The sequence below is a fragment of the Colossoma macropomum genome, unplaced genomic scaffold, assembly GCF_904425465.1.
Source record: "Colossoma macropomum unplaced genomic scaffold, Colossoma_macropomum, whole genome shotgun sequence".
In the NCBI taxonomy this organism is placed as follows: domain Eukaryota; kingdom Metazoa; phylum Chordata; class Actinopteri; order Characiformes; family Serrasalmidae; genus Colossoma; species Colossoma macropomum.
Genome location: NW_023494803.1, coordinates 15690997 through 15715177, shown reverse-complemented (window position 1 = coordinate 15715177; position 24181 = coordinate 15690997). Strand labels below are relative to the sequence as shown.

Genomic DNA, 24181 nt, shown 5'->3' with positions numbered 1-24181 from the left:
GTTCATATGGTTTCTGATACTGTGACACATTATCTGTAATAATAATAATGATGGAAAAAAGCACATCTTAAAAACAGGATCTTTAAGGCTGGGCTAAATTTTGTTGGTAATTTTGTTAATTTTTTTTTTTCATAAAAATGTCCAAACATGTTTGAGCGGATCAACTAGGGGTCAGGGGAATTTTTTTTTGCTTTCTGCAGAACTCTGATATGGCCTCTTGTGGTCTGTATAGCCATATTTTACTCCAGAGGGTAGTAATTGTTTTCCCAATTAATCATGCTCATGAAAATAATAAAAACATGTGGCTTCTAAAACCAGTATCCCTTTCATTGTAATTTCAGGCATAAAATGCAGCTAATGAATTACACACCACAATCTGTAACAATCAAAGCACAAATCCAAATGTCTATGTTCCTTTTTTTAATGAACAAAACGTGAACTGCAAAATGTTAATGACATAAAATGAGCACTGTAGCATCCTCAACTTTCCCAGTTAGTGTCGATTCACTGAACGTTGCGTTAACAATGATTGATACAAAAAAAAAGTTCATTAAAATATTAAATAGGGTCACATGGTAATGTCCTACTGATCAGCTTCAAACCTACATTGCAGTTGTTTAGTGGGTGTGGCTTGGTATTATTAGCAGAATATCACTGCTGCTTGTATGCTAAATATTAACTCGTAGCTTGTGAGACTTTTTTTTGTTGTAGTCTGCCTGACGTCCTGAGCTTCATACATTATAATTCTGCTGTCAGACAACACTGCATTTTCGTGAATTTGTACTATTAAGCATGTTAACTCAAATTTGAGTCTTCTGAAACATAAATCTAATATCAAAATACATCTGGATGAATTTTGTACAAGAGAAAAGGGGGAAAAAAATAAACAGAAACCTGCATATTCAAGATTTTTTTTAATATTATTAATATGTATATTTTTCTGCTTTAGAAATCACTATTTCCTTTAATGATGACAAAACTTCCACTAGAGTAGGACTGATCATTTGCTTTTGCCCCATTAATCACTGAATTACAATATTATACATATAATACAAAGCAGATTTTAATCTGAAACAATATTAAAATAAATGCTCAATAGATACAAAGTTTTTTTAATCATTTCATATTTCTCCACCTTATACCAGTCTGTGAGTCCTTGCACACAAAATGTAAAGCCATTCTCTTCTAATAAACTATTAAGTGCAAACAAATTTTCTTTAAAAAAAAACTATGATTGCAGCATCCAGCTTTTTCAGATTCAGATTTCAAGACAGAGGATATTAAAGCCAAGTGCATCAAGGCCATCCCCAAACCTTTCTTCTTTGTTGTCTTTTTTTATCCTTTATAGTAGTTACAAAACAGACAACCAAAATAAAATCAGTGCAAAGTTCTTAAATGGGGGAAAATCTATTCCATACGAAAGAGAAAACAAAAACCTTAGGAAAAGGAATTTGGATGGAAGCAAGTCCTTGGATTCTCTTTGCCCCTGGTTTCTGGCCCAAATCCCCACCCCTTCAGTTTACCACAGTCAAAAGCTGACTGGTTTCCACTCTTAAATGATTTTCTCCCTATAGCCATGCTCCAAATTCAGGAAAGAAAAATAGTGAAATGTGTGTGAAAAACAAAAAGGCAAAAAATAAAATATATTTCTTTTAAAAAAAAACAAAAGCAAAAAAATTGACATGGCTACAGTCCATCACTCCATCATTGCACCACACTATTTCCATTTGTGCACAGTATTAACAAGTCCACTGTGCAAGTAGACCATGTGAGGCAACCAATAATAAATGTTTAAGAAATGAAAACAGAGGGGGGTATGGGGGTTGCAAATAAAAGATGAAGTGAAGATGAAGAGCAGCACAGGGCTGTGACAGCGGTGTGATGCAGGGTTCTTAGCAGCAGAAATATTGTGGCTATACTACTGTTCCACTGGGAGAGTTGGCTTGGTTTTGGGATGACAATAAACCCTGAAAAGGAAGACAAAGATTTATTTGGGAGCATTTCCAAGGTTTTCAGAGCTTTTTTGGAAAAAAATAAACACAAATGTAACAGACATTTACAAAGCATTGTTCTTGAAACTATCTGTTTAACATTTAAAATATTCTATGTGAACCAGAAATTTTACCTTCCCACTGTCCTGCTTGAAAAGACAAAGGCAAATATATATTAGGCACATTACCCTTAACTGTCACCCTGTTTGTTCACAGTAGCCAAACTAATCGAAAGCAGCATGTGTTGATGCAAACTATTTGTGCCCAACAATAACATTCTGCATTGTAATTCTGTGCAACACGTTCATGTTAATTTAGAAGCATTTAGCATGTTTAATTCTTGGTTATTCTATAGAGTGTCTGCCACACAACAAGGCAGATTTTGGCACTCCACAGTTTTCAGATATAATAGACCTTATAGCCCTACATTTCTCTATTTTACTAAAATGTTGGTATTGGTTTTAGAAGCAACTGATTGGATGACCAGCAGCTTGAACAAAGTGAACAGAGCAGAGTTTCTTTTCGTGACGCATGTCAGCTACTCCTTACTTTAGTACGGAGTGACTCGCATGTGAATGAAAATAAAATAAAAATGTCCCAGACTGGGTTGAGCCAGTTTGTATTTAAGTTTGTGTCCTAAGTCTTTCCTAGCTAACATTAGTTACTTTCATCACTGATGTCTTGAACAATGAATTATAAAAGCAGAATTATTTCAGTGTGACATGAAAGGAAAAATTGCATGCATCTAACGAAAAACATGACAGAGCATTCATAATGAATATCTGAGATTAGTCATTATGCTTCCACAGCACAGAATGAAAATCAGTTACTTGCATATCATGACCTTATACAATATCATATTACTAAAGCAAATATTGACAGATTGCTGAGGTCTAACCAAATGCACGCTATCTGTTCTCAAACTAAACTGACAAACAAATGTATAAAGTCTTGTTTGTGTGCAATATTTTAACATTTTAATTTTAATAAATATCCAAAGTTCTCTGAACTTTAATCCAGAGGCTCTGTTTGGCTCTCTTGAAGTTTGAGCCAGGGATATCTTTTTTTTTTTTAAAGAGTAAAACTGCATGTAAGCCATCCTGACTTGGGAGGGAATCACTTATCATAAAGTACATTTATGAAAAGTGCTTAACAAAGAGTGTGAATTTACTTACTGAAGACTACAGGGGATCATTTAATTTAAGGTAAAGCCTTTACTAGCATATGTGCTAGTACAGAATAAAGCATTATGGGTTAAGAAGCATCTACAGATCTTTTCTGCAAACATTTTCTAATATTTTTTACTTTTGCTTTCATAACTTTAACATCCACCCAGAGTACCTGCTTGTGGAGTTCAAAATACCAGACTTCTGAAACATTCACCAAAATAAGTTTTTCATGAAAACTGCAGCTTCCTGCAAAATAATACAGCTTGTCCTTTGAATAAGTAATAGAGCAAAAATGATACAGCTCTGAAGTTCCTTAGACTACATGTTTGTACTGAGATACTGGGTAAATCTATTTATGGGATTTGAGCTATTTTAAAGCCCTATTATTTATCTTGTTCTTATATGTATGCAATAAGAATGTTGATAAGAGCAAGGTAATTTAATGTTTTAGGATTTTTTTTTGTGTTTGTCAAATTTCCAAGGAAGTCCCCCCTTTTTTTACCTTTTTCAATAAACAGGTTATTTGCTGAATGTTCAATGCTGTGTAGTGGCACAGTAGTCATAGATGTGGTACTCAAAAATATTCTCCAAGGTTAGCAGGTTTGTGCATGAATTAACAATCACAGTAATAGCTCAGCAGTCAAACAAGACAGAGCATTGTGGGTGTTGCTAAAGAGGAAATGAGGTGTGATTATGGATCAAGAAAATACATCTCCATTTCTGTTTACTGTACAGGGGAAGGCTTTAAATAAGTCATGCACAAACATGACACCACTACAGATATAGGCATGGTACCTAACTATATTCACGTGATGGAATAGTATTTTGAGTGTAGGGGAAGACCAGTGTTGTAGGCATTTTGGATTCAAAAAGAACTTACCACTTTGCCAGGCCTCGCCCATGTGCAAATAAATCCCTCCTGACAAGCGGTGACTATACAGTCCTCTAGAAAGATGAGAACAGTGAGTCTCTCATGTGCTATCTTTTTGCAGATGAGCGGCTCGAGCAGGGGTACGTCCTCCATACGTGGGCACAGTAGCGTGCCCAGTGTCTTGGCTGGGTCCGTTTTGGTTTTGGTGAGCAAGTTGAGCTTGTCGCTGCTCTTGCTGCTGATGTGGCCCATGCTGTGATTGCGCTTGTGGTCCTTGTCATGGTGGCGATCTTTGCGGTCATGCAGCGAAAGCGTGGCAAACTTGCTGACACCCGAGGCAATGGCATTGTCCATCACGCTGCTTTTGCTGCTGTTAGCAGTGGTGGCAGCTGCTGAATGTGGCAGGCTGTTGGAGCGTGGAAGCGGTGTGGGCAGGGAGTTCCCCGGCGTGTTTGCGCCGCTGTTGTTGCTGCCGTTCGTACTGGGGTTATTAGTCGTCGTGACGACCGTGCTGCTCACGCCTCCTCCACTTCCTGTGGCTGGGGGACTTGTAGCGTTCATAACGTTGGTGTGGGTCCTGGTTCGAGACAGGGGGAGGTGGGGGAACAGGATGTCCTCCGTGAGGTCCCACAGGCACAGTTGAGTGTCCTGACCCACCGAGCCAAAGCGGTAGGTGACGCTGACCGGTCGGCTATCCGTGGAGTTGCGCTTGGAGAGACGTGACTGCGTGCTGTTGGCCCGGTCGCGGCCAAAGTGGATTTGATCCTGGAAGTCCTCGTCGCTCCCGCTGAACTCCATGGGGTCGCTCTCCTCCACGCTAGTGGTATAGTGGTCAAATGCCACCACGCTTACCCACGACTTGTGACCATGGCCCCGTGCTATGACTCGACAGTCCACAAACGACCACACGGTGACCAAGTCATCCTCTCCACCCGCGACAATGTATTTCCCATCCGGGCTCCAGCACACACAAAGCAGTCCCCCGAAATAGCTTTTCATGGTCCCGTGCAACTCCACCGCATCAAAGTTAAACACGCGGAGGAAACCGTCCTGGCTCACGCAGGCCAGGAACTTCCCATCGGGAGAAAAGGCAAACTCATTCAGTGCCCCCTCGCCCACCATCCACTTGAGCAGAGGGTTGCGCGTGGATTTGCTCTTGCACGTGTGCACAGCATAGTTCTCACCCTGTTTGAGCAGCTGGTAGTGAGGGGCTGTCGTGCCGCATGTATGCTCCACGTTATACAAGTACATGTTTCCACTGGAATGAGCTACAAGGAAGAGGCTCTCAGAGCCTGGCACCCATTTTACACAAGTCACTCTAGATTTATCTATTAGTCTCTGAGAAAGTAGTTTAGGGAGGATTTGTAAAGGAGTAGGGGTGGGAGTGGGAGAATATTTAAAAAAAAAAAGAGGAAAAAAAAAAAGACCATTTGTTAGTAGATAAAGTTAACAGTAAAATACACAGTGTGTTGCTAAGTTACTTTGGGTTTCACCACATTTTACAACACATACAGTGTGCATAATGTGCCTGATGTTAAATGATGACATGCCAGCTTTAAACACCATTCTTGTAACATTTTCTCATACTAAGGAGAATGACAAGGATTCACACATAAGAACTTTTCTGTTTAATACCAGCAGTCACAGAAAGTTTCTGTCCTTGCGTTAGCCATTGGAAAAAAGTAGGATCCCACAGATGAAGAGAGACAACTAACACACCAGAATTGCTTTGTGTTTTTACCAGAATTAATTTATGGTTTCAAACATAGCACTTGCCTCTGATCATCTGCTACAAAGGCTATTCAGTACAGAAATGTGGTCCAAATTCATGAAATAGACTTCTTACAAAAATTCAGTCAATACTACAGTGCATCCCCAAAACTGATGCTATGGTTCAACATTAAACTTCAACATTGACTGACTTGTTAAACAGATACAAAAACACTGCTGTACAAGCATCAGAAATAAAGGACTCAAATGTTGCTTCTCACACACATACATACAAACACTTACTTCTTCATTGAAGAGCTTGCTTGTCTCCTTCTTGATAGGGTCAATGAGCTGCACCTGGCCGGCTGAGAAACCCACCAACAATGATACGCTCTCTGCCGTGGCAGTAAGGTGGTTAAAGTCATGGCAGGTGGGCTGCGTTCCCTTGTATATCCTCTTGTCTATTGGCTTACTTAGGTCTGCAGCCTGTGAGCCATAAAACACAGAAATGAGGGATGAATAAGAATGCCTCCTCAAAAGGATTTTTTTCCCAAAAATGCAGCTTGAGTTTAAGTAAATAAAAAGGATATATTTCCTTATCCAACATGAATTAAATTATACCCAGAGATCAAAATTGAATTACCACACAGACACCAAAATATAACATGTTAAAATAATGACCCAAAGCATGCAGAAGAAAAATGTAAAAGGAAAAAAAACTGAAATAATAAATTGTGATGCTGGGACAGGTGAACGTTTCTCTTAGTGCTAAGGAAGGGGAATCTATAAGACTCAGAGCTGTTCAAAATTCTAAGCACTGAAACATTAAATATTAGAGAGTCACACTCACTTTCATAAGCATATGCATATTCATGAAGTATTCTGTTAGGATATACTTTTCCCCATCAAATCACAGGACCACAAATTTTAATCAGGTTTGCTTTACAGAATAGAACTATATTATGTTATGTGATACACTCTTTGTAAGTGGTTTACTTCCTGCATGGGCAGAGGAAAAGGTTTTACAGCAGTTTATGCCTCAGGCAATCACTCCTTACCTTCTTAACAACCTTTCTGGTAAGTTACTTAATCAACTTCACAAACTTGTAAAACAAATCAATACTGGTGCATTGCCTGAATGATACATTTGATACCTTCAAACACAGTACAATGACAGAATACATACCTATATCTATAGTAAAGAGCAACTTTTACAAAAAAAGAAAATGTGAGACATGTACTCTGATCTTACATTTTCCACCCAAAATATATTCTAAAAGGTTGAGTCACGGCATTAAACCACACCCTCTTGGATTTTAAAGACTGTGTAGTTGGGGTGTTCAGAGACATTGCTGGTATTTCCATTTGTACTTAACGTACACAAATGTTTAAAGCCTACACATTTAAATTTTATTGTTCTGAACGCAGCTCTTGGCTGCAACGTTCTATGAATGTGCATCTCATCTGTAGTCTAGAAGCCGCTATCCTGCACAGTTTCAATAACTCCTTGCCCAAACACAACTGATTCAGCCAATTAGGTAATTACTAATCCTTTCCTGAGTGGATTCTTTCAATAAATACTTCAACATAGGGCTGGGCGATAAAATGATAACGATAAGTACCGCGATATAACTTTTCCTTGATAGAGCGATAAGACAGGTTCGATAAATTTTCAATATAATACACCATTCTCACACTTCCACGTTTTAGCGAAAGCCCCAGTGGCGTTTTCTACTGCAAGGAAAGCGGCACTACTCTGCTGTCGCCAGGAGAGGGCGCACTTCAGAATTTTTCAACTTGATTAGAGAGGGAGGGGGCCACGAGTATAAAAAGGGTCACCAAATATACTTTAGCAACATCTGAAACGCGGAGTTATACATTCCCTGTTTGAGTGGAGCGATGTGTCGGCAATCTGTTCTCCCGTGACCAAGTGCGAGTGACGAGATAAGTGACGTACCTGTACTGTCCTACGGTGAACTCACCTCTTTCCATGCATCCTAACAACTTTAGCGGTGTTAAATCACGTCTGCAGCGCCAAACCGTCATATTTTAGTATTAGTGCATTCTCGAGCAACGAAAGTGAAAGAAAGAAGTGGGTTAATGTGAGTTACAGCCCTGATTTAAACGAAAGTAAACTGAGGAAGCTGTGAGGCATTGGGAAGCGGGAGAGCGCTAGGTTAGCTTTCCAGGCTAGCTGTTTTTAGCTGCTGGCTAACTTGAAGCAGCGCTCCGGCACAACACAGTGAAATGATGATATGGTAGATCAAACAAGACACAAAATCACCGCTTTCAGTTTAAACATACCTAAAAGGAGGACTCTGTTTGACTGGTGTGAGAGATTCACACTGCAGATAATGCTTTTACACAGCGAACATCAGATATGTTGCGGTTCACCCCTTAAACTTCTACGATAGCATAGAGAAATCCAGTCGTCTGCTAGCCGGTGTCTGAATACTGTGATATGCTCTGACATGGATGTGGTAGGAGTGACAGCAGTGACCTACCGAACCGAGTTGACGCTGTTGAGAACCTAAAGAGTTTAGCACTGTTGTTGGCCACTTGTTTAGCATTTGTAACGGGGTAGCCAAGTGCTCGTCACCAGACAGCTAAAAATAATCTGTTTTCTTTCTTAAATTATGACTATTACAAAAATTGCTGCGGTGCTTTTCCAACTGATAAAAACAGCTTAGAAACTTTCTCCCACTCTTCCATGACAGATTAGTGAAATGTTCCACTGTTTGCCGAGTGTTTGTCATGATCCGACCATAAATGATAGTTTAAAACCACAATTAACCACCCAGGAGCAAAATCAGCCTTCAAATGTGAAAGAAATAATGATTTGACATTTATCGCGATATGTATCGATATCGAACGATATGAATTTTGTTTATCGTGATAACGTTTTTGGCCATATCGCCCAGCTCTACTTCAACATAAAATTAATATTCAGAATTTGGCTTTATTTTGATGAGCCTGTTAGCTATCTGCCAAGCTGACTGCTAAAGAAAGCTGTGCTCCCATAAAGAGTAAACAGAGTATGACATTTATGATTTTTACTTCACATACTTGCACCTTGCGACCACATACACATGTGAGATCATGCATTTTTTCTTCTTCACATGAGAGTTTTTCACTAGGGATGCTTTTTGCTTTATCACAAAAAGATATACAGACAATCAACTTGGTGAAACACTGATTTTGGGTTTTAACAGGACTGTAAAATGTGGCAAGTTCACTTGCATTTGCGACTAAGTATTCCTATTACACTTTGTTACTAAGAATTATGAGCGCCTTACTGTGAACGCATTGCCAAGCACCTGACTAAGCAGAGAGCGGCTGGCCGTGGAGGGGCTTTATTGCTACATATGCTAATTAGACATGTCGGCAACTTCAGAGTTCAACTGAAAAAAAAGAAAAAAAAAGGTTAATAAGAGCAAGTTCTCATTAGCATCTAATGCTGTACCAGTTAGCTCCAATAAATCATCAGCTCACACCTGAAGCTGCAGCCCCTGCTACTCACCTTTCGCTATTTTTGAATAACAAAACATTTTCAAATGCATTAATGTTGGCCTAAGTTATTGTTTTCCTTGTTTTTTTTCCTTCCCTGTGGACAACCGATTATCCATTCATTAACCCTTACAAATACTCAAATATCAAAATTCGAAATGCACATCTCCAATTTCACCTTCTTGATCGTGGAACGTTCTGTTGCTGCTCCCACCTTCTACCATGCAGTAACTGTGCTCGATGTGATTAGCATCAGAAACCACATACCGTGCTACACAAATTAATGTAATTCTAATGGGGATGTAATATTCCGACAATATTTAGTATGGCAGTATGTGATTCTGGGCGCATTGTCTCTCCTTGGAGGAGCAAAGGAACCTGACAGCACAGTGGGACCCTGTGAATCCAAAGCTGCTCTGCATATTTAAATAAATAAATAAATAAATAAATAAATACCCCTGGTGAAACTGCTATTTGTTTGATGTAATGCAAACTGCCAGTATTTCAAAATCTCCACCATAACAGTATCATACATTTTGAATACCGTGAAACACCAAATTACAAAACACCTATGCTTTTTATGTTTATTTATATATGAGGACATTCATTAAACTATAGCTTGATGCAGGTTTCATGCCATGTGCAAGAGAATATCATCCCTGCAATACTACAGCATGAAAGGGTAAAATGTGGTTCCCCAACAGTATACTGGTATGTCATTATTTTAAATACATGATCATGTTACAGTGACATGGTGTTATGAAACCCTTTTACCTTACAGGGTGTAAAGTTTTGGTTCTTGATACTCCTGGTCCTAGATGTTCATACACTGCGTATTTCCCTCCCTTTATCATAAGTTAGAAGTTTCACTACTTACTCAGAGATGAAAAAGGGGCATACTTGTAAGCCATGTTTTAGCATGAGAGGTCTAGACTATTTATGCTAGAACTATTACAGTGACATCAGGTAACTCTATATTCTCCAAGTATTAAGGCGCATTTACATCTACCAACATTTTATTAAATTTTATGCACTGCATCAATATCTCCATCGGCAGATATGTACAATAAAAATTCCGGAAATCTGCAACACCCCACAACTTCCCTATTGGAGCATCTTCATTCAAGAATCACATAAAATAATTTTGGAATAGCACATAAATAAATCAGATGCAAGAGTAAAGCACAGAAGAAGATGTCTGTATGATAGCTGTAACCACAGCATATGAGTGTGCTGTAATGTCCATAAAAGATTACACCAGTCAGTCAAAAGGGTTCACTGAAGCACTGTGACTGCAGACAGAATCAATTAAACTATAAACCTTAGAATACCTGTTGATCCCATTTAATGTTGTCCTGTCCAACATGGCTATATTTGTAAATTCAAAATGGAAACAAAAGAGATGTGAACGTTTTCAAATCATTGTGATTAAACTCTGCATCTGTAGTGAACACTTAAATCCACTCATACACTAACTGACCACAACAAACCACTAATATTTATAATAAGCTGTATGAAGGATGAGGAACAGACAACAATGCGCCTTATTACAAGCCAAGTGCAGTTGTATTTGCACAGTGAGGTAATTTTTATTCAAATTCAGACCAACCATTAAGTCGGCAGACCTCTCCAGAGCAGCTCACTCAGCACTTCATATGAGCTCCGCCTAATCCACATAAACAACGCACGTAGGCAGCAGAGACTGGCGAGATCAATCTCCCTCTCAGCAATAACAAAACACAAACAGCACAAATTAAAACACGTCATGCCAAACTTTTAACCCCAGTGCTTAATTTCCTCTCGTTTTACGCCAATGTCGGTGTACATGTAACAATAACCGAGTAATAAACAAGCACTGACCGACTCGTTTGGCACAGTAGTAAAGTTGAAAGGATGACTACTTGATTAAACGACAGAGAGAACAACTGTTCTCTCCATCGCAGTTGGCCCAATCGCTTGAACCAAGTTGCAGCTATGTAGCTTAGCTCACCGTGGACAAGTCGACGCCGATATGTGCAGACATGTAGGTTACACGGCTAGCGTTAATCCCCACACGACAAGCATGGCGTTATTAATAACGTCGAAGTAGGTTAAAACGCAAAAAGCGTTCTTTTTAACATTCAGAGGATAAAGTGGGCATGAAAAGTGTTAGTCCTACGGCGTCCGCGACAGGTGTACCTAACGTTAGGCCCAAGCTGACAGCTTGTCGGTCGGCTTCAATAGCTAAGCTAGCTAAGGCTAGCTAACGTTAGCAAGCAGTCCACGCAAAAAAGCTGAGGGGACAGCAGCCAAACAACGACCTCGCCATTTCAAGTGGACACAAATCAAGCTTCGTTTTTAACTATAACCCCGTCGCTTTAGCTGTGCCTGCCAGGAAGAAAACAAAAAGGCAAGAAACGAGCCTAAGTGTTGTTTACCTTTCGGACGCCTTTGTAGATGTAGAAGTACAGCTCCCGGCCCACATTGAAGCAGATTCGGTCGCCGTTGCCGGACTGGTCGTTCACGTTTACGAACGAGACCTTCACGGGGTTGGAGCCCTGCGAGTTGAAAGGCACCCGGTTGGGGCGGCTGTACTCGGAGTGCGTGAGGAGTTTGTATGCGCCTTCTCGGGTCGTGAACTGAGTTTTGATCTCGTTCATCTCCTTCCCTCCTCCCTCCGCCGCCATCTTTGAAATTTGCATTCATCCTGGCCCAGGCCCGGATCTTACGCGCCGCACATGCGCAGAGCGGAGCACACCATCATCTGCAGTTATTTAACAGAATTATTTTAGAACCGGTATTAAAAAGCGGAGATGATCGACTGTTACTGTAAACATTGGGTTTGATTAATCAATATTAAGTATGAAATGACGTTACTGTATACTGTTTTCGTTGCATCGCCTAAGCATTACTTTTTTACTGCTGAGAAGGACTAAAAAAATAAAATGTGAAACAATGATTTCATTTAATATTGCAAAATACAGAGACGTGTTCATTAAAAGCTCAAAAACCAGACTGTTTTGATAGTTAACTTAGGCAACGCGTTTTCAGTAATTTTAAATAAATAACAGTTTGTACCACCCTTTTATAATTTGACTGATTCATTGACTGATTGATTGACAGGTTAACAGGCCTACTCCTTTATTTGCCTCTTGTTCACTGTACGCCTCCACTTGACCTGTAATGATCCTCAAACTACCTTTAATTTGCCTGAAGCGTGTCTCCTCAGGCTGTGGACTACAATGCCGACCAAACAATTACGGCGACGACATGCTACAGCAGGTAGAAGGTCTCCAGTATTAGCCAGGAAAGGCAAAAAAGCTAAACAAAACACTCCTAACATAAATTACACATGAAAGCTGTATTTGATATGACATGCAGGTCTAAGCCTGAACAATATGTTAATATTCATAATATTGGTTCCGATTGAAACGATGGAGACTTTACTAATACAAAGTGTACTCATAGGTGTTTGTGACCGCTTTGTTCCGAGAGGCCCAGACGCTGTGGACAGGTTGGCATTCAAATACATGGTAGGACTACCTGTGTAATTTCAACAAATGCTCATTCAACTTATTTTCCCCGTTGGTGTAGCTAAATTTGTGTACTGTACTGATACTTCTGTTTTGTATCAGGAGATGTGTAAAGTGGATTCAAGCTCAGACTCGGAGTCAGACGTAAGCCCACGATGGTCCGATGCTAGCAGTAAGGTACTATCCCAAGTGGAGACCGCTACAATTGAAGGAACAAAATTACAATTTTTAACACGTTTCTATGAACTCGTACCCAGCGTTATACCCCCCAAATTTGGTAGCACTTGAAAAAGGATAAAATTTTATGTTGTGAGTAAAAGTCAAGATTCACAGGAGTCTGTTAGCTAGAAGAACGTTTTTTTCTGCAAAGAGTGCAGACATGCAGGTTTGTGCTGTTATATTTGTGTCATTGAAGAGTTGGTGCTTTAAACTACTATTTCATTTGCAAGATTGTGACTGGTTACAATAAGTGCATTAATGTATGCTGTTCTGTTAGTCTTTACAGCTTTGCACAAGTCTTAAGAGGCCTGCTTTACCACAAAAGCCGTTTGGACGGCACTACCAACAAGTGAGTAGATAATGGAACCAGATTTTGGTTTCTGGCACTTTCTGTTCATATTGCATATATTACATGATTTGTTTCTCTATTATCTACATAACTAGGGAAATTATAAAACGATCAGACTAGACATCAGACAGCATCAGACTTCTGTCAGCAGTTGATTACGTGGCAGATGCTTAACAAATCTAAACTATAACGGACAAGATGTATTTATTTGTAAATTTCTCTCATTTATCTGCAACTGACTGTACATCTACTCGCAAGTGCATAGTTTGCGAGTAAATGACAGGAGGGACAGGAGAAGCAACAGAGTAAATTCAACCCATACTAAGCCAGCCAGTGTTGTAGATGGAGCAACTTTGTTGCAAGACTTTCCCCATCCATGGCCTCAATTTTTTTAAATTGTGATTCTTTCTTAATCATATGTTTAGCACAAAGTACCTCAATTTAAACATGCCTCACAAACCCCCATTTACTTTTATTATTTAATAATGTTAAGATTTTGCTTTTTTACTGTACGTCACTCTATACAGCTCTACAGTATTGTAGATAAGCATTTGCACTTGAGTAAAGAATTCAGTATGGCTGCTAATACTGTTTTTAGCCATGCAACATACTTTTGTCCATTTTTACAGTTAAACATCAAATAAGCAAATCAATTTGAGATTACCTGTCATATGTCAACTCATAGTGATTTGAGGCAAATGAGTGATGATTTTAGGTATGCAGTTTGCTCAATGCTAATAGGTCAGTATTAGCTTCCATTATGCTTTAGCTACAATAGTTTTACATCTCCAGTTCTAAATTAGAGGGGAATTCCACAGATTTTTCAAACTTTCTGCATTTAATGCAATTAAATGTAGGTGTAGGCATTTACTGCCTGTAAGAGCTACTACAAAGAAAGTTACTGCATGAAATGGTTATGAATTCACTGCCTGGTGCCTAAAATATTGTATTTAAGTAGTTTTGAGATTTATGTTTTAGCTGAAAAATAGTTTTTTTCAAATATGGCAGAGAAGTACATGCAGGGTGTTGTTAGGCAACGCAAGACTCAAAGAAAACATTTTTGGATTTATCATTATTTCACCATTGTCAAAGTTACATATAAATCTCAGAAAATGCATGTAGGTTCAGTGGTAGTTTTGGATAGTAAATTATATGGCTATATTTATGTTGTAAACATTATAAACCCTGGTTCCTGTCACTGCCACTGTGAAGAAATCTGAGTGCACCATTGCATGTCAAACCATTCTGAATTACCTTGCTCACATTTAAGTACGCAGCTATTTGAAAAATCAGTGGAATTTAAGGAAGCACGTTTTACACAAAGTACCAACAACAGATTAACTACATTTAGAGTAAGATGAGGGTTTTTTTTTTATTTTAATTTTGTTTTTTTGAAACACACTTTAATGTGTTTGCATCTTTAATTTGGGCCTTACCTGCCCTTAAATTGACCTCTGGATCTCATAAATGTTATGTTGCTTATTTCAGTCCTTGGACCCATATGATGGAAGCTCAGAAGACTCCACTTCCTCCACTGATTGTTCAAAAAGACAGAAAAATGGGGGCTTCAGAACGAAAGGGAGAGGTCGCAGAGCGGCCCCCCATCCTGCACCGCTCCTCGAAGTGAGGAGGCCAGGGTCAAGAGATGGTGTGGCCATAGTGCATAATGCAGATGTCCAAATGAGGTCATCAAGTGACTCAGAGCTGAAGGCCATTAATCAGGGGGACTTCCTTCCTAGAGCCAGAAAATGTGCCAATGGTGAGATTCTAGAGAAACACCCTCTCTACTCCTCTGTAGTTCCATTTGGTAGAGAGACATCATTTCAACTAACAGATGACTTACTCAAGAGCCCCACCCACCCTGGGACACTTTCAAAAAGGAAGTTGTTTGGCACGTTAGGTGATTCTGAGGAATACATGCACAGAAAGAAGCAGTGTATCACTCAAATGGAGACTGAGACCATTTTCCCAGAGGTGAGTCCACAGTTGTGTAGAAGCTGAAAAATGCGCTTTATCAGAAGAAGATCTGACTGCAGCACACTCAAGCCATGTGTCTAGAATGACTTGCTGCGTGTCAGGGATGAGTCGGCAGATTACGCTGATTGGCCTGCTATTAAGGTGCCTATAGCAAGTTGCATTTTGCCGTTTCTGGTGCTTTAAATGAAAGACAGTAATTCCAGGTGTAATTACAAATCTCATAAACAAAGTTATTGTGATTTTACTGAGAATGAAGACATTTAATTGATTCATTGTTTATATAAATGTTTAATTTCATTTTATTTCTTATTGTAGGGATAAGGCAAAGTGTCTGAAGAACACTGCATGCTGACACACAAGACTGTAATGGGGAACCTTTCCTGTAGGAAGTGTTCTATCAGGGCAAGTGGAAAATTGTTGCAAGGAAGTGGATTTAGAACCTCAAGCACTACGAAGTGAATTCTTTTTTTAGTGCACTTTCTGTACTCCAGAAGCTGCCAACTTAAGGTTTAGGATGGTGCTTCACAGTCCTTGTAACTGGAGTCTCTAAAATATGTGCTACACATTTTTCTGGCTTTCAATACAACAGCTATTTAACAAGCCTGCCATGAGTTTAAAATAAATATATTAGAGCAGGGGGAAAAAAAATACATAGCGTGCTACTCCATGTGTACTATTTATCAGATTAGGAGTAATGTTTTCTTTGAATTCACTTATATACACTGATCAGGCATAACATTATGACCACCTCCTTGTTTCCACATTCATTGTCCATTTTATCCGCTCCACTTACTATATAGGTGCACTTTGTAGTTCTGCATAACAGACTGTAGTCCCTCTGTTTCTCTGCATACTGTTTTAGCCACCTTTTGCTCTGTTCTTCAGTGGTCAGAAGCCCCATGGACCCTCACAGAGCAGGTACTATTTGGGTGGTGGATCATTTTCAGCACTGCAGTAACACTGACGTGGTGGTGGTGTGTTAGTGTGTGTTGTGCTGGTACGAGTGGATCAGACACAGCAGTGCTGCTGGAGTTTCCACTCACTGTCCTATTAGACACTCCTACCTTGTCAATCCACCTTGTAGATGTAAAGTCAGAAACGATAGCTCATCTGCTGCTGCACAGTTTGTGTTGGTCATCCTCTAGTCCTTCATCAGTGCCCACAGGACGCTGTAAAAGGGGGCTAACAAAGTACGCAGAGAAATGGATAGACTACAGTCTGTAACTGTAGAACCACAAAGTGCACCTATATAGTAAGTGGAGCTGATAAAATGGACAGTGAGCGTAGAAACAAGGAGGTGGTCATAATGTTATGCCCTATCGGTGTGTATGTATATATTGAAATACAGCAAAGACCTTAAAAGTTTCTGAATTGCAAAATAATAATAAAGTGCATATCACAGATTTGCTGCCCGTATTTCTGTATTCTAATGCTCTGGATGTTGTCTTCTCTTAGAGTACAGTTTGTTTATAGTCAATCTGAAACCAAAATGGACCACTTTTACCTCATTGATTAATTTCTCTGGTCATATTAAGCACAAGTAGTCATAGTCATGCTCATAAATATTTGTATGTTGACAGTTATTGTCATTTTAGCTGTCTAGCACAGCATATTGGAGTCAAATTAAATAATGAATTTGAGCTCAAATTGTAGACTTGTAATTGTTTTAGTTTTAATCCAGATTGGGGGAACAGTAAAGGAATTACAACCATTTTCATACACAGGCCCCCCCATTTTAGGTAATGTTCAAGTAATTGAATAAACTAACACTCAAATTGTCATTTTAATACATTGTTAAAAACCCTTGCCTGAACACAGACATCACTAGATGCTGGTTTTTCAGGAAATGCATGCTTCATCTGATTGAGGCCAGGTGATTGACTTTGCCATTGTAGAACATTCCACTTTTTTGCCTTCGGTTGCTTTCACACTATGCTTTGTGTCATTGTCTATCTGCTGCTTTTGTCAGCAGTGACATTAGCAATAAATACAAGGGAACCATAAACACCCACGCCATAACGCTACCTTCACCATGCTTGACAGATGAGATATTAAGCTTTGGATCATGAGCCATTCCTTCCCTTCTCCGTACTCTTCCCTTCAGAGAGACCTAAACCCTGGTTCAGATTGATCTTTGTCTCATCTGTCCAAAAGATGTTGTCCCAGAATTGTACTGTTTTGCAAACTAATCTGGTCTGGTCCTGGTAGTTTACATTTTGTGGTAATCCTCTGTATTTACTCTAACTGCCTTCATATTGAGGTACTCTCAAATTAAAGCCATCTGCACTTTGAGTTCCATATTCATTATTTAATTTCAACTTCAATATGTTTCTTCTGAGATGACAATGCCCCCATTAACAAGGCACTAGGGGTCACTGAATGGTTTAATTAGTATGAAAATTACAAAACCAGTTCCAAAAAAGTTGGGATGGTAGGTAAAATGAACAGAAACAGAAAGCAGTGATTTTATAAATCTATTTTAACAGGTATTTGAACAAGACAGTAATGATGGTACAGACAAGATATGTAATGTTTAACCACGGCCTTTCTGCAGTCCAGACCTGCACGATTGCACTGCTTAAAAAAAATCTGCTTTCAAAACTGCATCCGTTTGTGTCTTCAGTCCTCAAATGATTATTGTTGTTAAAAAGTGATGTAACAGTGGTAAACACACACCTGTCCCAACATTTTTAGAACATGTTGCTGACATCAAATTTGCAATGAGTGTGTATTTACAAAAAAACAAGTTCACTGGCTAAACATAAAATTGTGTTTTAGTACCATTTTCGATTTAATACAGGTCAAACAGAATTCACTAATCATTGCTTTGTTTTTACTAGCATATCACATACTCTTAACTTTTTTGAAATTGGGTTTGTATGTAAATCATATTTTATGGCTTTTACAGTCACCAGATCTGTACCAAGCTGTATACCAATGGGAGATTTTGGACTGTCGTGTTAGATGGTGTCCTCTACCACCATCAAAACATCAACTGAAGGGAATATCTTTTGGAAGAATGGTGTTCCATCCTTCCAGGACTGTTTTGCAGACTTATAGAATTGATTCCAAAATGCAGTGAAGCTCTTCTGGCAGCTTTCACCTTTGCTACAACTGTTTTTCCTATAAATTGCCACACTAATGTTATGATTTCCATCTGACATTAAGTTGCTTACATTGGCCTTATACTACTAGATTCCTGTTTAGATGTCCTAGCACAGTGTTCTTTTCTTACTTTAACAGGCTGTGTCTATTTCATCAACAGACACAGATTCTTATTGTCAAGATGTACTGACAGACATCTTTCTGTAGATTTTAAGAACACTGCAAGAGCTTGACTCATGATTCCCAATGTAAGATCACATGCTGTAATTTGAGTTTACTTGTTAATTGTATACACCTACTCAGTGGGCAGTGCCTCCTGAGATAAGCACAGCTCCACATTTATCATCAGTTGGATTGTGGTGTTTTAACATTCAGAGCTATTTGAACCTGAGGAAAGCAACACTAAACTGCAGATCATTCTTTTATATACACATCAGCTGTCATCTTCATTGGGGCAACTACACCATCCTCCACACAGAGATCAGACATTCAACCCTTTCTGTATACAGAATATTCTTTTCAATAAAGAATGTGTTTTTCCAAGATCCTCATTAAAATCAATTTTAGTTTTGTAACACAAAGATGTTAAAACCCATTTCTCTGACTTTCAGGCTGCCAGCAAAGGAGAGATTGCTTCATATTTTTTTTTCTAAATCATAAAATGAATCAAGTGACTCTGTATGGTTGGTTGAAACCGTCCAACATGCTAACCTTTAATCAACATTCATTGTTCCATCTTAAAACACATACAGTTTCCTTCTTCTAAAAACCCTACTTGTTTTATAAACCCTCGTAACAGTGCACAGATCCATCTACTAACACCTCCCTTACTTTCTAATCTTTTTTCTGAGAAACAAACTGTTACATTTATAATGAACTGTTACATTTCAACACTACATTTCCACACATACTGGGTTACACAAGCATCTAAGCTACAAAGAATCATATATGGTTAAATGATTAGTAATAATTCATTTTTGTGACACAAAGCAATCATCTACTCGGTGCAGAGAATGGCCACGCCACGCTCATAGAAATTGTGTGGGTCTTCCTTGGTGGCGATGTCAAAGTCCACGGTGAAGATAAGGTCCGTACGGGTGAAGTTCAGATACACTGGCAAGGTGACCTGGAGACAGGAAGGAAGAGAAAGAGCCCAAGTTAGAAAGATGAAGGTTATTAAAGCTAATACATGCTGATTTACAGCCATGTACACGTGATGGTAACAGCCGAGTGCTGACTTACCATGCTCCTCTTTTCTGCATTGTTCTGCTTCACCCAACGCAGCTGCGTGAGCGGCAGCTCAGTGGAGATGGCAGTAGAGAGGGAGAGCTTGTTGTTTGTACAGGTTGCTCCCTGTAGCTTCAAACCTGTGGCACAGAAATAGAGCTAAAAGTCACATACAGTTTCCTTCCATAAAATACTGAACAAGTCCAAATCATTATGCAGGAGTAAGTGTTCCCCACTCCTGGTCCTGCTATATCCAGGCCCTGTACTGATTCAACATATCAGGCAATATACATGCCTTTCCTTGAGCTGAGCTAAAGTGGGTGTCACTGCACTAAATACACCCCCCACCCCCCAGTGGACAGTGCAGTATGGCACAGTACAGTTACAAAACTGTAATAAAGGCATTTTGTTGTCTACTGCAAAGTGAACCATACTGCACATGAGTACCCATGCTTTTTGGTTACCCTTCTAGCCAGGCTATGAGTGCAGACCACAGATCGGTCAAATGCAATAGTCAGTGTTCATTAGAACAATACTATTTTCTAGAAAGCTATAGGACACTACAGGTCACTCACCCTTAATGCCGAAGCTGCAGGCATCCAGTGCTGCTCCCTGTGCGGAAGTGACATTGACCTCCAGGCCAAGCTCCTCCAGAGACCAGCTGTTGGCCTGAGCCACATACTGCTGGGTGGCTGTGATGTAGGCCTCCGGCACAAACAGACTGCCTAGGTTCACATGGATGTTCTAGAGAAGATATTAACCCTTATGAGACTCACTATTGTATATACATATTCCATTTAGAAGTTTAATGAGAACCTGTGCTCATAAAAACACACACACACACACACACACACACACACACACACACACACACACACACACACACATATATATATATATATATATATATATATATATATATATATAAATATATGGGTTATGAACATTAAGCTATGATTTCAGGCACTTATTCAAAGCCTAAGTATTGGAATAAAAACTGATTAAAACTAGTTTCAGGATTAGCATACATTATTTTTTTTGTCACATTTTAAGAAGACTCACTTTCAGCTCTTTGGCACCTCCGCTGGCTGCTCCCTGGGAGATCTGTTGCAGCTGCTTGATGCGCTCACTGAAGTCAGCCACCCACTGGATCACAGTCATAGAGGCAGGGACAGTGTAACGGCACCAGCTACGGGGCAGAATGCCTGTGGAAAATAACATGGTTATGACATGATTATAAACCATTTTAAACGTCACCATACAGCTCTTGTCTAACAGGTCCCAACATAAAGTGCTACAACAATTTTGACCAACCTTTCACAAGGTCGTTGATCAGTGTTCGCAAGACATTGGTCTGCTTCTTCTTGCCCTCACACACCTGCACAACATCAGTGAGGTCCTGACGCACATCTTGCAGCATACGAGCACCCATCTTCACCTCCCGCTCAAAGAAACGGAACAGAGGATCCTACGGCGGGGGAGAGAAAATCAACAGCATGTACTAAAGTGAGCTTGACTGATAGTTGGTAGGATTTAAATTTATAAGTCACTACCCTTAAACCCCACTGTTTGTTATTAACCTTAAAATTTGATAAAGATTAAATACGAATAAAAAAGGAAAAGTAAAGACTTACTATTTAATAATTCCTGTAAATTATTTCATAACCTCTAGAAGTTACATAGTTACTAAAACAAACTATCAATATACTTTAAAGTGTGGGTGTATATTCACGCCTTGAAGGCTTAAGGGTGGAACTGGTGGTGTAACCATCCCCAGTTACAGCCACACCCATTATTGCCCTGACTCATCCATTATCACCTCACTAAGCAGTGCTTGGTTTAATCATTGCCATGTTCCTGTGAGCTAGTGAGTAAATAAATAACCAACCGACCATGAAAAACAGATCAACAGGCCTCTCACTTCCGACAGTTTCCATGTAGACACTCACTGGTGCTAAAGAACCTACCTTGATGTTCTCCACAGTGCGTTTAAGGGGGTTTACAGACAGTGGTATGAGCTGGAGCCAGTTGCAGGCGGTTGTATGCAGGGTCCTCATCCACGCTGGTTGGGCATCCGAAGAGGACGCTGTGCGCTGCCTCTTTTCAGTTTCATAGGCCAGGTCGTCCTCATCCTCCAGCATCTGCATTTTCAGCAGCTTACCCATCATGTCAGTGCCTGAGGGAGGGGAGACGCATGGGAGGGACCACAGGCAGGGAGGGAAGCAGGACCGTGGCCGAGGGTGGTGTAGGTGGACGGGAACAAGAACCAGGGGAAAATCAGCCCGCAGGAAATGAAGGAGGGAGAATAAATTAATGGTGGATGGCAAACTTGTACTAGGGAGCACTTGCTTCCAACTCTGTGTTATCAAGGGTTTAAAGTGTTAAAATGAAATCTTAAAAACACACAAACAAACAAACCAAATAAGTATGCAGCAGGCCAACAAAACATTATATGTCACATATTCAAAGAGGTCATGCATGCTGGGTGGCAATTTACTAAGAGCTTCATGAACATGAGAAACTGCAAATAGACAGAATTCCGACAAAAGCAGAGAGCTCAGAAACTTCTGTGAGGTGACATGATGACAGCGAAATACAGCTGCTGGAGGGTGAGGACACACCCCTGCCCTGAGCAGGACACACCCACTTTCGTGTGGTCAGAGTACAGCATGTATGCACTTCTAGAGAAGTGAAAACACAAAAATGGGTAGGGAAAGGGTACTAAAGTCCAGAAATCAGATTCACGAAAGCTTTGCTAAAAAGTAGGGGGACAACTTAAAAAGGATCTCAAACACCAATTTAATAATGTACTTAAACGTAATTCCTGAAATAAAACTTAAGTTCTCAAACATTCTCTTAAGAAAGTCTTGATTATTTTTATGTAGGCTATAGCTTTTTCATCATGGAGACAATATCATGGTCACATTTTTCAGCTTAACATTATAAATTTTAACTTTTTTTGATAAAAAGCAAAATCAAATCAAATGTTTAAACAAAAACAAACAAACAAACAAACAAACAAACAAACCTTACCTTGTCAACTTTTACAGTCTAAGAAAAGTGAGACTACTGTAAGGTTAATATTTTTTTTTTTAACAATACCACTTGTTTTTTAAATTGTTCTTTAAAAAAGTTGAAGAAATTAGAATTGTTGAGAATAATAACAATGCAACCTTAAACTCTTAAGTTTTAAAAAATAATAAAATAAAAAAAAAATAAGAACACTTTTATGAACCCAGGATTGGCAACCAATGTACTAAAAAATAGCTGCACATAAAATGTTCACATTAAACTGATTACAAGACCGAATCAGCAGCACTCTGAGTAAGCATGAGCTGTCAGACCATCCACATTCAAGAGGGTGTATCAGGCTCAGGGCAGACTGTGGAAATGAATGCCGTCTAGTGTTTGATCTGGTCTGTGAAAACTGACAGAATGTATTAGAGAAGAGAGCACTGTGAAAGAGGAGAGTCATGGTTAACAGATGAGACATGAGGTAAAAATTGTGTCTCCATGGCAGCCAGAAGAGGAGAAGGGAAAACCATCAATGACAGGTGTGTGACAAACAGAGAAGGGCAGATGACCATACCCTGAGTGGCAAGCAGAACCTTCTCTGCATTACTTGGCAACCCTAGCCAAGATGGAGTCTGAGTGTCTGGGAGCATCTCCACCCAATGCATGAACTCCTCACGTCTGCAAAATAGTATTCATAACGAGCTTCATAACAATGAAAATAAATCCAACTTGGAAGAGCAATTCATCTTTCATTTGTCTGTACAGTCCCACAAAGCACATTGTTTTGTACTGACCGAATGCCATCTGGCATTTTGATGTCCTTGTGGCCATCCACTTTGAAAGCCAGCTTGAACTCGCTGTCAAAGCTGCCCGTGGTGAAGATGCGCTCAAGGAAGGTGTTGAGGAGCCGCTGGTCAAACTCGTTATCAATGCGACCTCCATAAATGGACTGGGCCATGAGGGTCTTCAGTGCTGCCCATGGTATCTTGTCAGGAGAGATGTTCTGCCGACCCTGTAAGAAGAGAAGGATTTAAAAAAAAATAAATAAATAAAAATAATACTGGGCACTGTTTACAAAGACATGCTGACAAACTGGCAATAAACACCACCCCCAGTGTGACAGCAGTCAAACTGCAACATCAGCAGCATTTTTGTTAAAGGGGCTAAAACCTAACCATGTCAATTTCTCCTTTTTGTAATTCCGCTCATTTTTTTTTAATTCAACTCCAACCTTCGCAGTGTCATCCAACCAGGTGTCCACAGTGTCACAGGCTGAACGCAAGTCAGACTCTCCAAACTCATATTTCTTGGACCAACCAAGCGGTGCATAGCGGAGCCGTTCCTGGATGACTGCATGGAACCAGGCCAGGAGGAAGTACAGACGAGCACGTTCATTTGGAGCCTGTGAAAGCAGATACATCAGTTATAACACTGAACAGAGGGACAAAAAATGTTAGTGGTAACCTATACCTCCATGCTAACTGTTTGTGAAGGAAAAAAGTGGGAAATTAAATGGACAGAAAATAAGT

General features: G+C 39.7%; 3 protein-coding genes across 5 annotated transcripts in view; 1 reads left to right on the top strand and 2 right to left on the bottom strand.

Annotated features, from left to right (window-relative positions):
• Window positions 1-1674: 1674 nt before the first annotated feature.
• On the bottom strand, window positions 1675-11957 carry wdr20a (WD repeat domain 20a). The gene is made up of 4 exons (XM_036593359.1): window positions 11666-11957; window positions 6045-6227; window positions 4041-5369; window positions 1675-1967 (listed from the first exon to the last, which is right to left on the bottom strand). The coding sequence occupies exons 1-4, from the start codon at window positions 11927-11929 to the stop codon at window positions 1914-1916; spliced, it is 1830 nt and encodes a 609-aa protein (XP_036449252.1). The 5' UTR covers window positions 11930-11957; the 3' UTR covers window positions 1675-1913.
• LOC118823638 lies at window positions 11204-16056 on the top strand. Its single transcript, XM_036593360.1, has 7 exons — window positions 11204-11271; window positions 12351-12509; window positions 12696-12760; window positions 12863-12937; window positions 13257-13328; window positions 14817-15302; window positions 15621-16056. The coding sequence occupies exons 2-7, from the start codon at window positions 12470-12472 to the stop codon at window positions 15624-15626; spliced, it is 744 nt and encodes a 247-aa protein (XP_036449253.1). The 5' UTR covers window positions 11204-11271; window positions 12351-12469; the 3' UTR covers window positions 15627-16056.
• A 3035-nt stretch (window positions 16057-19091) lies between these two features.
• The window catches only part of dync1h1 (dynein, cytoplasmic 1, heavy chain 1), a 38426-nt gene continuing 33336 nt past the window's right edge, over window positions 19092-24181 (bottom strand). For all 3 annotated transcript variants that reach the window (XM_036592596.1, XM_036592598.1, XM_036592597.1), the window contains exons 70-78: window positions 23884-24054; window positions 23447-23664; window positions 23227-23330; window positions 21605-21813; window positions 20952-21105; window positions 20700-20842; window positions 20213-20381; window positions 19653-19777; window positions 19092-19536 (exon numbers count right to left, since the gene is read on the bottom strand). In XM_036592596.1, coding sequence (XP_036448489.1) covers window positions 19408-19536; window positions 19653-19777; window positions 20213-20381; window positions 20700-20842; window positions 20952-21105; window positions 21605-21813; window positions 23227-23330; window positions 23447-23664; window positions 23884-24054 — 1422 coding nt within the window. In that variant the 3' untranslated portion in view covers window positions 19092-19407. The remainder of the gene's footprint in view (window positions 19537-19652; window positions 19778-20212; window positions 20382-20699; window positions 20843-20951; window positions 21106-21604; window positions 21814-23226; window positions 23331-23446; window positions 23665-23883; window positions 24055-24181) is intronic.

What these genes read in the sequence shown, in the direction of transcription:
- wdr20a (XM_036593359.1), bottom strand. Translation starts at nt 11,929, where the DNA reads ATGCAAATTTCAAAGATGGCGGCGGAGGGAGGAGGGAAGGAGATGAAC. An exon ending in GCAAGCTCTTCAATGAAGAA is followed by an intron (nt 5,370 to 6,044) that starts GTAAGTGTTTGT and finishes CTACTTTCTCAG; the next exon opens with AGACTAATAGATAAATCTAG. An exon ending in GGGCGAGGCCTGGCAAAGTG is followed by an intron (nt 1,968 to 4,040) that starts GTAAGTTCTTTT and finishes CTTCCTTTTCAG; the next exon opens with GGTTTATTGTCATCCCAAAA.
- LOC118823638 (XM_036593360.1), top strand. Translation starts at nt 12,470, where the DNA reads ATGCCGACCAAACAATTACGGCGACGACATGCTACAGCAG. An exon ending in GCGACGACATGCTACAGCAG is followed by an intron (nt 12,510 to 12,695) that starts GTAGAAGGTCTC and finishes GTGTACTCATAG; the next exon opens with GTGTTTGTGACCGCTTTGTT. An exon ending in GGTCCGATGCTAGCAGTAAG is followed by an intron (nt 12,938 to 13,256) that starts GTACTATCCCAA and finishes CTGTTCTGTTAG; the next exon opens with TCTTTACAGCTTTGCACAAG.